Source organism: Pseudorca crassidens, chromosome 5 (assembly GCF_039906515.1).
Source record: "Pseudorca crassidens isolate mPseCra1 chromosome 5, mPseCra1.hap1, whole genome shotgun sequence".
In the NCBI taxonomy this organism is placed as follows: domain Eukaryota; kingdom Metazoa; phylum Chordata; class Mammalia; order Artiodactyla; family Delphinidae; genus Pseudorca; species Pseudorca crassidens.
In genome coordinates this window covers 82,216,394-82,230,533 of record NC_090300.1, presented here as the reverse complement: position 1 = coordinate 82,230,533, position 14,140 = coordinate 82,216,394, and the positions used below count along the sequence as shown (strand labels likewise).

General features: G+C 35.8%; 1 protein-coding gene across 2 annotated transcripts in view; it reads left to right on the top strand.

The window, feature by feature from the left end:
* Positions 1-14,140, top strand: part of EAF2 (ELL associated factor 2) — a 56,116-nt gene that overhangs the window by 25,572 nt on the left and 16,404 nt on the right. For both annotated transcript variants that reach the window (XM_067738727.1, XM_067738728.1), the window contains exon 5: positions 9,873-10,133. In XM_067738727.1, the coding sequence (XP_067594828.1) occupies positions 9,873-10,133 (261 nt within the window). The remainder of the gene's footprint in view (positions 1-9,872; positions 10,134-14,140) is intronic.

Genomic DNA, 14,140 nt, shown 5'->3' with positions numbered 1-14,140 from the left:
TGCAAAACACTTAGAACAGGGTCTAGCACAAAGAAACTACTATATAAGGTTCTGCTCTCATTATCATCCTTATTTGTTAATAACTGTTAAATTAAAAGTGTGCCTATTCCTTACCTAGAAAGTCTAGAAATTTCTCTTATTGTGAAACTTGTACAGATAGATACATAATTACATAGGTATACCTATATCAGTCACATAAGAGTGCTCAAAAAAACCCAAAAGCTAGCAGAAGGAAAGAAATCATAAAAATCAGATCAGAAATAAATGAAAAAGAAATGAAGGAAACAATAGCAAAGATCAATAAAATTAAAAGCTGGTTCTTTGAGAAGATAAACACAATAGATAAACCACTAGCCAGACTCATCAAGAAAAAAAGGGAGAAGACTCAAATCAATAAAATTAGAAACGAAAAAGGAGAAGTAACAACAGACACTGCAGAAATAAAAAAGATCATGAGAGATTACTACAAGCAACTATATGCCAATAAAATGGACAACCTGGAAGAAATGGACAAATTCTTAGAAACGCACAACCTGCCAAGACTGAATCAGGAAGAAATAGAAAATATGAACAGACCAATCACAAGCACTGAAATTGAAACTGTGATTAAAAATCTTCCAACAAAGAAAAGCCCAGGACCAGATGGCTTCACAGGCGAATTCTATCAAACATTTAGAGAAGAGCTAACACCTATCCTTCTCAAACTCTTCCAAAGTATAGCAGAGGGAGGAACACTCCCAAATTCCTTCTACGAGGCCACCATCACCTTGATACCAAAACCAGGCAAGGATGTCATAAAGAAAGAAAAGAAAACTACAGGCCAATATCACTGATGAACATAGATGCAAAATACTAGCAAACAGAATCCAACAGCGCATTAAAAGGATCATACACCATGATCAAGTGAGGTTTATTCCAGGAATACAAGGATTCTTCAATATACGCAAATCTATCAATGTGATAAACCATATTAACAAATTGAAGGAGAAAAACCATATGATCATCTCAATAGATGCAGAGAAAGCTTTTGACAAAATTCAACACCGATTTATGATAAAAACCCTGCAGAAAGTAGGCATAATAAAGGCCATATATCACAAGCCCACAGCCAACATCGTCCTCAATGGTGAAAAACTGAAAGCATTTCCACTAAGATCAGGAACAAGACAAGGTTGCCCACTCTCACCACTCTTATTCAACATAGTTTTGGAAGTTTTAGCCACAGCAATCAGAGAAGAAGAGGAAATAAAAGGAATCCAAATCGGAAAAGAAGAAGTAAAGCTGTCACTGTTTGCAGATGACATGATACTATACATAGAGAATCCTAAAGATGCTACCAGAAAACTACTAGAGCTAATCAATGAATTTGGTAAAGTAGCAAGATACAAAATTAATGCACAGAAATCTCTGGCATTCCTATATACTAATGATGAAAAATCTGAAATGGAAATCAAGAAAACACTCCCATTTACCATTGCAACAAAAAGAATAAAATATCTAGGAATAAACCTACCTAAGGAGACAAAAGACCTGTATGCAGAAAATTATAAGACACTGATGAAAGAAATTAAAGATGATAGAAATAGATGGAGAGATATACCATGTTCTTGGATTGGAAGAATCAACATTGTGAAAATGACTCTACTACCCAAAGCAATCTATAGATTCAATGCAATCCCTATCAAACTACCACTGGCATTTTTCACAAAACTAGAACAAAAAATTTCGCAATTTGTATGGAAACACAAAAGACCCCGAATAGCCAAAGCAATCTTGAGAATGAAAAAAGGAGCTGGAGGAATCAGGCTTCCTGACTTCAGACTATACTACAAAGCTACAGTAATCAAGACAGTATGGTACTGGCACAAAAACAGAAAGAAAGATCAATGGAACAGGATAGAAAGCCCAGAGATAAACCCATGTACATATGGTCACCTTATCTTTGATAAAGGTGGCAGAAATGTACAGTGGAGAAAGGACAGCTTCTTTGATAAGTGGTGCTGGGAAAACTGGACAGATACATGTAAAAGTATGAGATTAGATCACTCCCTAACACCATACACAAAAATAGGCTCAAAATGGATTAAAGACCTAAATGTAAGGCCAGAAACTATCAAACTCTTAGAGGAAAACATAGGCAGAACACTCTATGACATAAATCACAGCAAGATCCTTTCTGACCCACCTCCTAGAATAATGGAAATAAAAACAAAAATAAACAAATGGGACCTAATGAAACTTCAAAGCTTTTGCACAGCAAAGGAAACCATAAACAAGACCAAAAGACAACCCTCAGAATGGAAGAAAATATTTGCAAATGAAGCAACTGACAAAGGGTTAATCTCCAGAATTTACAAGCAGCTCATGCAGCTCAATAACAAAAAAACAAACAACCCAATCCAAAAATGGGCAGAAGACCTAAATAGACATTTCTCCAAAGAAGATATACAGACTGCCAACAAACACATGAAAGAATGCTCAACATCATTAATCATTAGAGAAATGCAAATCAAAACTACAATGAGATATCATCTCACACCAGTCAGAATGGCCATCATCAAAAAATCTAGAAACAACAAATGCTGGAGAGGGTGTGGAGAAATGGGAACACTCTTGCACTGCTGGTGCGAATGTGAATTGGTTCAGCCACTATGGAGAACAGTATGGAGGTTCCTTAAAAAACTACAAATAGAACTACCATATGACCCAGCAATCCCACTACTGGGCATATACCCTGAGAAAACCAAAATCCAAAAAGAGTCATGTACCAAAATGTTCATTGCAGCTCTATTTACAATAGCCCGGAGATGGAAACAACCTAAGTGCCCATCATCGGATGAATGGGTAAAGAAGATGTGGCACATATATACAATGGAATATTACTCAGCCATAAAAAGAAACAAAATTGAGCTATTTGTAATGAGGTGGATAGACCTAGAGTCTGTCATACAGAGTGAAGTTAAGTCAGAAAGAAAAAAGACAAATACCATATGCTAACACATATATATGGAATTTAAGAAGAAAAAAAAAATGTCATGAAGAACCCAGGGGTTAGACAGGAATAAAGACACAGACCTACTGGAGAACGGACTTGAGGATATGGGGAGGGGTAAGGGTGAGCTGTGACAGGGCGAGAGAGAGTCATGGACATATACACACTACCAAATGTAAGGTAGGTAGCTAGTGGGAAGCAGCCGCATGGCACAGGGATATCGGCTCGGTGCTTTGTGACCGCCTGGAGGGGTGGGATAGGGAGGGTGGGAGGGAGGGAGACGCAAGAGATATGGGAACATATGTATATGTATAACTGATTCACTTTGTTATAAAGCAGAAACTAACACACCATTGTAAAGCAATTATACCCCAATAAAGATGTTAAAAATATATATATATAAAAAAACAAAAAACAAAAAACGGAAGACTTGTCTTTAGCTTATTTTCGCTGCTTGCTTGCACTTTAATAAGTTGATAAATGACATTTAAACTCAATAATTATGATTAACTCTGTCCCACAATTTTTAAAAGCACTGGTGATTGTGTGCGCCTGCATGTGCGCACCTTTACAACCAGTAAAATAAAGTTCTTGATCAAAAAAAAAAAGAATATTTTGTGGTTTCCAAATATATGGAATTTAAGGAAAATCTTGGGCAGGCTTAAAACAATGACAACATATTTCTGCTCATAAATCTCCAATTTGTGTAGGGTCAGTAGGGATAGTTCATAGCTGTTCTAGGAACAGCTGGTGTCAGCTGGACTGACTTGGGGTCTAGCAGCTGGAATCATTTGAAGACTCACTTATTCACACCTGCCAGTTGTTGCTGGCTTTTGGCTGAGACTTTGGGGGTTGTCAGCTGGAAAATCTACACATTTCCTTTCCAGGTGGCCTGGGCTTCCTCACAACATAGTGGCTGGGTTCCAAGAATAAGGGTCGAGAAAGAGAGAGTGGAAGGGAGAAAGGATACAGAGGAGTGAGGTCAAAACTTTGTCTTTTTAATTACACAGGCTCAGAAATCATGTAGGATCACTTGTGCGGGTGTGTTTCTATGTGTATCTGACACAAAATTTTCATGTATTTAAAGTACAGTTTGCTAGGTTTTGACATATGTGTACATCCTAAAATTACAACCACAATCAGGGTAATGAACATATTTATCACTCTAAAAAGTTTCCTCCTCCTCCTTTGTAATCCCTCTCTCCCACTCCTTCCCACCCCATCCATTCCCAGGTAACTACTGATCTGCTTTATGTCATTATCATTAGTTTGCTTTTTGTAGAAATTTGTATCGGTGGAATCATATAGTATGTCCTCTTTTTTGCATAGATTTTTGCACTAAACATAATTATTTTGAGACTCATCCATTATTGAAGGTTGTATCAATAGCTCATTCCTTTTTATTGCTGAGCAGTAATCTACTTTATGGATATACAGGAATTTGTTTATCTGCTCAACCTGAAGATGGACATTTGGGTTGTTTCCAGTTTTTGGCTTTTACAAATAAAGCTGCTATGAACATAACATACAAGTCTTTGAAAAGACAAATGTTTTCTTTTCTCCATAGTAAATATGTAGGAGTGAAATAACTGGATTGTATGATAGGTGTGTATTTAACTTTTTAAGCAACTGCCAAAATGTTTTCCAAAGTGGTTGTACTATTTTACATTCCTACCAGCAGTGTACATCTATATCAATGCTTGTATCAGTTTTAATGGGGTGTATAGTGGTATCTTATTGTGGCTTAATTTTTTTTAAAAAATAAATTTTTTAAAATTTATTTTATTGAAGTATAGTTGATTTACAATGTTGTTTTAGTTTATGGTATACAGCAAAGCGATTCAGCAGAAAAACCTGAGTGAACTTTTTGGGCAACCCAATGTGTATACTAGTTTGCATCTGGTAATCCCAAACTCCCAACCCATCCCTCTCCACCACCTCTCCCCCTTGGCAACCACAAGTCTGTTCTCTGTGTATATGAGTCTGTTTTTGTTTCATAGATAAGTTCATTTGTGTCATGTTTTAGATTCCACATATAAGTAATATCATATGGTATTTGTCTTTCTCTTTCTGACTTACTTCACTTACTATGATAATCTCTAGGTCCATCCATGTTGCTGCAAATGGCATTATTTCATTCTTTTTCATAGCTGAGTAGTATTCCATTGTGTGTATGTGTGTGTGTGTGTTTGTGTGTGTGTGTATACACACCACATCTTTTTTATCCATTCATCTATCAATAGACATTTAGGTGTTTCCATGCCTTGGCTATTGTAAATAGTGCTGCTGTGAACATAGGGGTGCTCGTATCTTTTTGAATTATGGTTTTGTCCAGATACATGCCCAGGAGTGGGATTGTTGGATCATATTCATTGTCACTTTAGTTTGCATTTCCTTAATGACTAATGATGTTGAGTATCTTTTCATGTCCTTATTTGCCATCATTATATTTTCTTCAGGCACAATGTCTATTCAAATCTTTTTACCCATTTAAAAAATTGGATTATTTATTTTCTTATTAGACTTTTAGGAATTCTTTATATATTTTGAATACAAGTTCTTCATCATATACATGCCTTGCAAATATTTTCTCCCAGTCTGTGGATTGTATTTTTTCATTCTCTTAACAATGTAATTTGAAGAGCCAAAGATTTTAATTTTGAATACATGCATTTTATCCATTTTTTTCTGGATTCTCCTTTTGGTGTCATATTGAAATTTTTTGCCTAAACCAAGATCATAGTAACAAAGGTTTTCTTTCATGTTTTCTTTTACAAGTTTTATAGTTTTACATTTAGGCCCATGCTTCATTTGAGTCAATTTTTGTATATGGTACATGGTATGTATCAAAGGTTTTTTTTTTTTTGCATGTGGATATTGAATTATTCCAGCACCATTTGTTGAAAAGACTGTCTTTCCTCATATATTTGCACCTTTGTAAAAAAAAAATCAGTTGTCCATATTGTGTGTGTCTATTTCTGGACTCTTTATTCTGATATGTTGATCTATTTGTTTATCTTTATGGCAACACCATATTGTCTTGATAATTGTAGCTTTATAATAAGTCTTGAAACCAGGAAATTTTAGTCCTACAAATTTGTTCTTCTCTTACAAAGTTGTTTTGCGTATTCTAGGACTCTTCCATTTTCACGTGAATTTTAGAATTAGCTTCTCAATTTCTGTTGAAATTATTATTGGGATTGCACTGAATCCATAGATCAATTTGGGTAAAATTGGCATCTTAACAATATTGAGTCTTCTGACCCATGAACACAGTATTTCTCTCCATTTATTTAGATCTTTAATTTCTCTCAGAAATGCTTTATGGTTTTCAACATACAGGTCCTTCAAATATTTTGTCAGCATTATCTATAATTATTTAATTTTTAATAATTATTTAATTTTCGGAAGCTATTATAAATGCTCTTGTTTATATGATTTTAACTTCTAATTGCTCATTGCTAGTAGATAGAAATAAAACCGATTTTTGTATATTGTCCCTGTGTATTTAACCTTGCTAAACTCACTATTCTAGAGCTTTTTTGTAGATACCATCAGCTTTTCTACATAGACAATCACGTTATCTGTAAATAATGACAATTTCACCTCTTCCTTTCCAATCTGGATGGCTTTTATTTCTTTTTCATGACTTACTGCACCAATTAGAACCTTCAATACAACATTGACTAGAGGTGGTCAAAGTGGAAAACCTCTTGTTTCTGATGCTGGAGGGAAAATATTCAGTCCCTTACAATTATGTATGATTTCAGCTGTAAGCTTTTCCTAGATGTCCTTCATAAGGTTAACTTATATTTCTATTTTGCTGAGTTTTTATCAAGAATCACTGCTGAAATTTCTGCTGTTTTGAGATGGCTTTTATTTTTCAGTTTTTAATATAGTGAATTATATGGATTGATTTTTGAAAGTTTGTATTCCTTGGAAAACCCCACTTAATCATGATGTATTGTCCTTTTAATATAGGACATTTCTTAACCTCAGCAATAGTGGCACTTGGAGTTGGATGGTTCTTTGTCAGGGGCTGTCTTATGCATTGTAGGATGTTTAGCAGCATCTCTAGCTTCTACCTACTAGATGCTAGTATCACCATTCCCCAACAGTTGTGACAACCAAAAATGTCTCCAGATTGCCAGATGTCTCCCTGGGTGACAAAATCATAGCTGGTTGAAAACCACTGTTATATATTATTAAATTTGATTTGGTAAAATTTTCTTTAAAAATTTTGTGTCTGTTCATAAGGGATATTTTTTTTTCTGGTAATGTCTTTGTTGGATTTTGTATCAGTAATTCTGGCCCTAAGGAATGAATTGGAAAGTATTTCTTCCTTTTTAATTATACAGAAGCATTTGTATCAAACTGACATTATTTCTTCCTTAAATAACTGGTAGAATTCACTAGTGAAGTCATCTGTCACTAGAGATCTGTGTGTAGGGTGTGGGGAGAGTTTTAACTACAACTCAGTTTTTTTTAGAAGATTTATGGATATTCTGGTTATCTGTTTCTTCTTGAGTGAAATTTAGTAGTTTGTGCCTTTCAAGGAATTGATCCATTTCATCTAATTTATTGAGTTTGTGGACATAAAGTAGTTCACAGTGTTCCTTTCTATTCATTTAATGCTGTAAGGTCTGTAGTGCTGTCACCTCTTTCACTCTGGATATTAGTAATTTATATCTAGTATCTTTTTTTCTTGATAAACCTGGTTGAGTTTGATCAACATTATTTATCTCAAGCAGTCAATTTATGTTTCATTTATTTTCACTTTTTTTTTCTGTTGTCTTTCTTGTTTTGTGCTTTTGCTATTTTTTTCCTTCTGCTTACTTTAGTTTTAATTTGCTCTTCTTTCTCTAACTTCTTAAGGTACAGCTTAGTTCATTTAATTGAGACCTCCTTTTTCCCCCCAGTATAATCATTTAATGTTTCAAATTTCTCTCCAAGCTGTGCTTTAGTTGTATTCCACAGATTTTGATAAGTTGTGTTTTTATTTTCATTCAATGAGACGTATTTTCTGAAATCTTTTTGATTTCGTATTTGACCCATGGGTTTCTTAGAAGTGTGTTTAGTTCTCAACTACTTGAATATTATCTAGGTTCCCTTTATAAATTTTAAATTATTTTGTTTTGATAGAGAACATATTCTGTGTAAGATCAGTCTCTTAAAATGTATTGTGCCCACGCGCAGCAACAAAGACCCAACGCAGCCAAAAATAAAAAAAAAAAAAAAAAAAAAAAAAAAATGTATTGTGGAACAAGATGACATAGACTTATCTATTTCTGCTTCTCCCCACTAAGTAAAACTATAAACCCTGGAAATAATGCAAAAGGCAATCAAAGGAGAAATCTGAAAGAGGAAGGTAATCTGGTTAGGGACCCAAGGAAGCACTAGAAGAACAGCATATTCAGGGCATCTTGTAACCTCCTCCTTCAGAAGATGACAATTCAGGCCCAGCATGTCCTGACTCCAGCTTAGTTACAGAAGGCGTCTACTCAGATAGCTTATTCTTCTCCCAGATTGAAAGGGCTATCCAACAACAGCAGGCTAGTCAAGACAAGTGTTTCTACCACAGTACACAAACACACACACACAAAATGGCAACTATGTGAGATTATGTGTTAATTAACTTGATTATGGTAATCATTTCACAATGTATATGTATATCAAAGCATCATGTTGTACACTTTTTATATGTGCAAGTTTTTTGCCAATTATACCTCAGTAAAGCTGAAAAAATTCATCTCTATGTACTGTGTTGCATTACATGTACTGGGGGAATAAGAAGAGAATTGGAGGACGGTTTCTAACAAAACAGATTTCAATTTTTACAATTTAAAACGTTCACATTCTTTTTTGTATTTTATTTGAGTTACATGGGTAATTAAGTATAATGGCATAAGTAAATATAGTATTCAAGTTTAGATATTGCCTATGTCTTTTACCTTTTACTTTTCATAATCCCAACATTGAATATAGCTCAGCTTGATAGCAGAGCAGCTTTTTATTTTACTTTTTGGGGTGTCTGAGAACTATGTGTATATGTTGTCCAGACATAGGACAGGGAGAAAGAAAGACTACCAGAGAAGAGCTGGGAAAGAAAGGTTTGGGTTCAGGGATGCAATTTTTGCTAGAAAAGTTGACTTTTAAAAAAGATTAATTAATTAATTTATTTATTTTGGCTGCATTGGGTCTTAGCTGCTCCACGCAGTTTTTCTCTAGTTGGGGCGGGCGGGGGCTACTCTTCATTGCAGTGCACAAGCTGCTCATTGCGGTGGCTTCTCTTGTTGTGGTGCGCAGACTTCAGTAGTTGTGGCACGCGGGCTCAGTAGTTGTGACTTGCAGCATCTAGAGAGCAGGCTTAGTAGTTGGGGCGCACGGGCTTAGTTGCTCCATGGCATGTGGGATCTTCCCGGACCAGGGCTTGAACCCGTGTCCCCTGCATTGGCAGGCGGATTCTTAACCATTGCACCACCAGGGAAGTCCTGACATTTTTTTTTAAACTCTTGGTTGGTTAGTAACAAAGACCACACTCAAGCTCTAACAGTAAGTGAGTTGGTGTCAAAATCTAAAATGCCAGTTTCCAAGCAGAATTTTAAAACATATATGGTCACAAGAAAGTGTTAGGAGTGATTGTTCCTGGAGAGTAGGATTAAAGGAACTTGAAGAAGGGGTAAGAAGAGGGATTTTACTTTTCATTTTCTACTAGTAGAGGAGCTTTTTAAATAAAATGCTTTAAATCTGTAAATGTACGTTTAGTCTTATTTATTCCCCATCAAGTTTGTTAGAAACTGATACATTCAAATTTTATTATATTTATTTAATATTTATAGTTAATATTTATTTACGCTATTAACTTCTGTTTTGTTTTCAGAACTGAAGGCAGAAGCTAGTCTAATGGACCAGATGAGTAGTTGTGATAGTTCATCAGATTCCAAAAGTTCATCATCTTCAAGCAGTAAGGATAGTTCTAGTGATTCAGAAGATGAAGAGTGCAGATCCTCTCCCTCTGATCCAGGGAATTATGTCTCGGAACATCCTACCATGTCTACCATGCCACAGTGCAGGATTCCTGAGGTAGTGACTGGTCATAATAAACATCATGACAGCAATGGCCTCCTGATGAATACTTTAAGTAAGTATACATAAGCATGCGTAATTGGAAAAGTAAGAATTTACAGTGGAGCCATACCGATTATGGTCTAAAATTTGCATACAGAGAAAGACTTCTTTTTTATTTATTTGACAGTATTACCCATTACCTTCTTTTTTTTAATTTAATTTTTATACAGTAGGTTCTTATTAGTTATCTGTTTTTTACATATCTGTATATATGTCAATCCCAATCTCCCAATTCATCCCACCAGCACCACCCCGCCCCACTTCCTCCCCTTGGTGTCCATATGTTTGTTCTCTAAATCTGTGTCTATTTCTGCCTTGCAAACCGGTTCATCTGTACCATTTTTCTAGATTCTACATATATGCATTAATGTACGATATTTGTTTTTCTCTTTCTGACTTACTGCACTCTGTATGACAATCTCTAGTTCCATCCACGTCTCTACAAATGACCCAATTTCATTCCTTTTTATGGCTGAGTAATATTCTATTGTATATATGTACCACATCTTCTTTATCCATTCATCTGTCAGTGGACATTTAGGTTGCTTCCATGACCTGGCTATTGTAAATAGTGCTGCAATGAACATTGGGGTACATATGTCTTTTTGAATTATGGTTTTCTCTGGGTGTATGCCCAATAGTGGGATTGCTGGATCATATGGTTATTCTATTTTTAGTTTTTTAAGGAACCTCCATACTGTTCTCCATAGTGGCTGTATCAATTTACATTCCCACCAATAGTGCAAGAGAGTTCCCTTTTCTCCACACCCTCTCCAGCATTTGCTGTTTGTAGATTTTCTGATGATGCCCATTCTAACCGGTGTGAGGTGATATCTCATTGTAGTTTTGATTTGCATTTCTCTGATAGTTAGTGATGTTGAGCAGCTTTTCATGTGCCTCTTGGCCATCTGTATTTCTTCTTTGGAGAAATGTCTATTTAGGTCTTCTGCACATTTTTTTGATTGGGTTGTTTGTTTTTTTAATATTGAGCTGCATGAGCTGTTTATGTATTTTGGAGATTAATCCTTTGTTGATTCATTTGCAAATATTTTCTCCAATTCTGAGGGTTGTCTTTTTGTTTTGTTTATAGTTTCCTTTGCTGTGCAAAAGCTTTTAAGTTTCATTAGGTCCCATGTGTTTATTTTTCTTTTTATTTCCATTACTCTAGGAGGTGGGTCAAAAAAGGTCTTGCTGTGATTTATATCAAAGAGTGTTCTGCCTGTGTTTTCCTCTAAGTTTTATAGTGTCCAGTGTTACATTTAGGTCTTTAATCCATTTTGAGTTTATTTTTGTGTATAGTATTAGGGAGTGTTCTAATTTCATTCTTTTACATGTAGCTTTCCAGTTTTCCCAGCACCACTTATTGAAGAGACTGTCTTTTCTCTATTGTATATCCTTGCCTCCTTTGTCATAGATTAGTTACCCATAGGTGCATGGGTTTATCTCTGGGCTTTCTATCCTGTTCCATTGATCTGTATTCCTGTTTTTGTGCCAGTACCATATTGTCTTGATTACTGTAGCTTTGTAGTATAGTCTGAAGGCAGGGAGTCTGATTCCTCCAGCTCTGTTTTTTTCCCTCAAGACTGCTTTGGCTATTCGGGGTCTTTTGTGTCTCCATACAGATTTTAAGATTTTTTGTTCTAGTTCTGTAAAGAATGCCAGTGGTAATTTGATAGGGATTGCACTGAATCTGTAGATTGCTTTGGGTAGTATAGTCATTTTCATAATATTGATTCTTCTAATCCAAGAATATGGTATATCTCTCCATCTGCTTGTGTCATCTTTGATTGCTTTCATCAGTGTCTTATAGTTTTCTGCGTACAGGTCTTTTACCCCCTTAGGTAGGTTTATTCCTAGGTATTTTATTCTTTTTGATGCAGTGGTAAATGGGAGTGTTTCCTTAATTTCTCTTTCAGATTTTTCATCATTAGTGTATAGGAATGCCAGAGATTTCTGTGCATTAATTTTGTATCCTGCAACTTTACCAAATTCATTGATTAGTTCTAGTAGTTTTCTGGTGGCATCTTTAAGATTCTCTATGTATAGTATCATGTCATCTGCAAACAGTGACAGTTTTACTTCTTCTTTTCCAATTTGTGTTCCTTTTATTTCTTTTTCTTCTCTGATTGCAGTGGGTAGGACTTCCAAAACTATGTTGAATAATAGTGGTGAGAGTGAACATCCTTGTCTTGTTCCTGATCTGAGAGGAAATGCTTTCAGTTTTTTCACCATTGAGAATGATGTTTGCTTTGGGTTTGTTGTCTGTGGCCTTTATTATGTTGAGGTACCTTCCCTCTATGCCCACTTTCTGGAGAGTTTTTATCATAAATGGGTGTTGAATTTTGTGGAAAGCTTTTTCTGCATCTACTGAGATGATCATATGGTTTTTATTATTCAATTTGTTAATATGGTGTATCACATTGATTGATTTGCATATATTGAAGAATCCTTGCATCCCTGGGATAAACCACACTTGATCATGGTGTATGATCCTTTTAATGTGTTGTTGGATTCTGTTTGCTAGTATTTTGTTGAGGATTATTGCGTCTATATTCATCAGTGATATTGGTCTGTAATTTTCTTTTTTTGTAGTATCTTTGCCTGTTTTTGGTGTCAGGGTGATGGTGGCCTCGTAGAATGAATTTGGGAGTGTTCCTTCCTCTGCAATTTTTTTGGAAGTTTGAGAAGGATGGGTGTTAGCTCTTCTCTAAATGTTTGATAGAATTCACCTGTGAAGCCATCTGGTCCTGGACTTTCGTCTGTTGGAAGATTTTTAATCACAGTTTCAATTTCATTACTTGTGATTGGTCTGTTCATAGTTTCCGTTTCTTCCTAGTTCAGTCTAGGAAGGTTATACCTTTCTAGGAATTTGTCCATTTCTTCCAAGTTGTCCATTTTATTGGCATAGAGTTGCTTGTAGTAGTCTCTTATGATGCTTTGTATTTCTGTGGTGTCCATTGTAACTTCTCCTTTTTCATTTCTAATTATATTGATTTGAGTCCTCTCCCTCTTTTTCTTGATGAGTCTGGCTAAAGGTTTATCAGTTTTGTTTATCTTTTCAAAAACCAGCTTTTAGTTTCATTGATCTTTGCTATTGTTTTCTTTGTTTCTATTTCATTTATTTCTGCTCTGATCTTTATGATTTCTTTCCTTCTACTAACTTTGGGTTTTGTTTGTTCTTCTTTCTCTAGTTCCTTTAAGTGTAAAGTTAGCTTGTTTATTTGAGGTTTTTCTTGTTTCTTGAGGTAGGATTGTATTGCTATAAACTTCCCTCTTAGAACTGCTTTTGCTGCATCCCATAGGCTTTGGATCATCGTGTTTTCGTTGTTATTTGTCTCTAGATATGTTTTGATTTCCTCTTTGATTTTTTTTTTTTTTTTTTGCGGGATGCAGGCCTTTCACTGCTGTGGCCTCCTCTGCCACGGAGCACAGGCTCTGGAGGCACAGGCCCAGTGGCCATGGCCCACGGGCCCAGCCGCCCCACGGCATGCGGGATCCTCCAGTACCAGGGCACGAACCCGCGTCCCCCTCATCGGCAGGCGGACTCTCAACCATTGCGCCACCAGGGAAGCCCTCCTCTTTGATTTCTTCAGTGATCTGTTGGTTATTTAGTAACGTATTGTTTAGCCTCCATGAGTTTGTGTTTTTTACTTTTTTTCCCCTGTGATTGATTTCTAATCTCATAGCACTGTGGTCAGAAAAGGTGCTTTGTTATGATTTCAATTTTCTTAAATTTACTGAGGCTTGACTTTTGACCCAAGATGTGATCTGTCCTGGAGAATGTTCCATGTGCACTTGAGAAGAAAGTGTAATCTGCTGGTTTTGGATGGAATGTCCTATAAATATCAATTAAATCTATCTGGTCTATTGTGTCATAAAGCTTGTGTTTCCTTATTAATTTTCTGTCTGGAGGATCTATCCATTGGTGTAAGTGAGGTGTTAAAGTCCCCACTATTATTGTGTTATTGTCGATTTCCTCTTTTATAGCCGTTAGCAGTTGCCATATGTATTGAGGTGCTC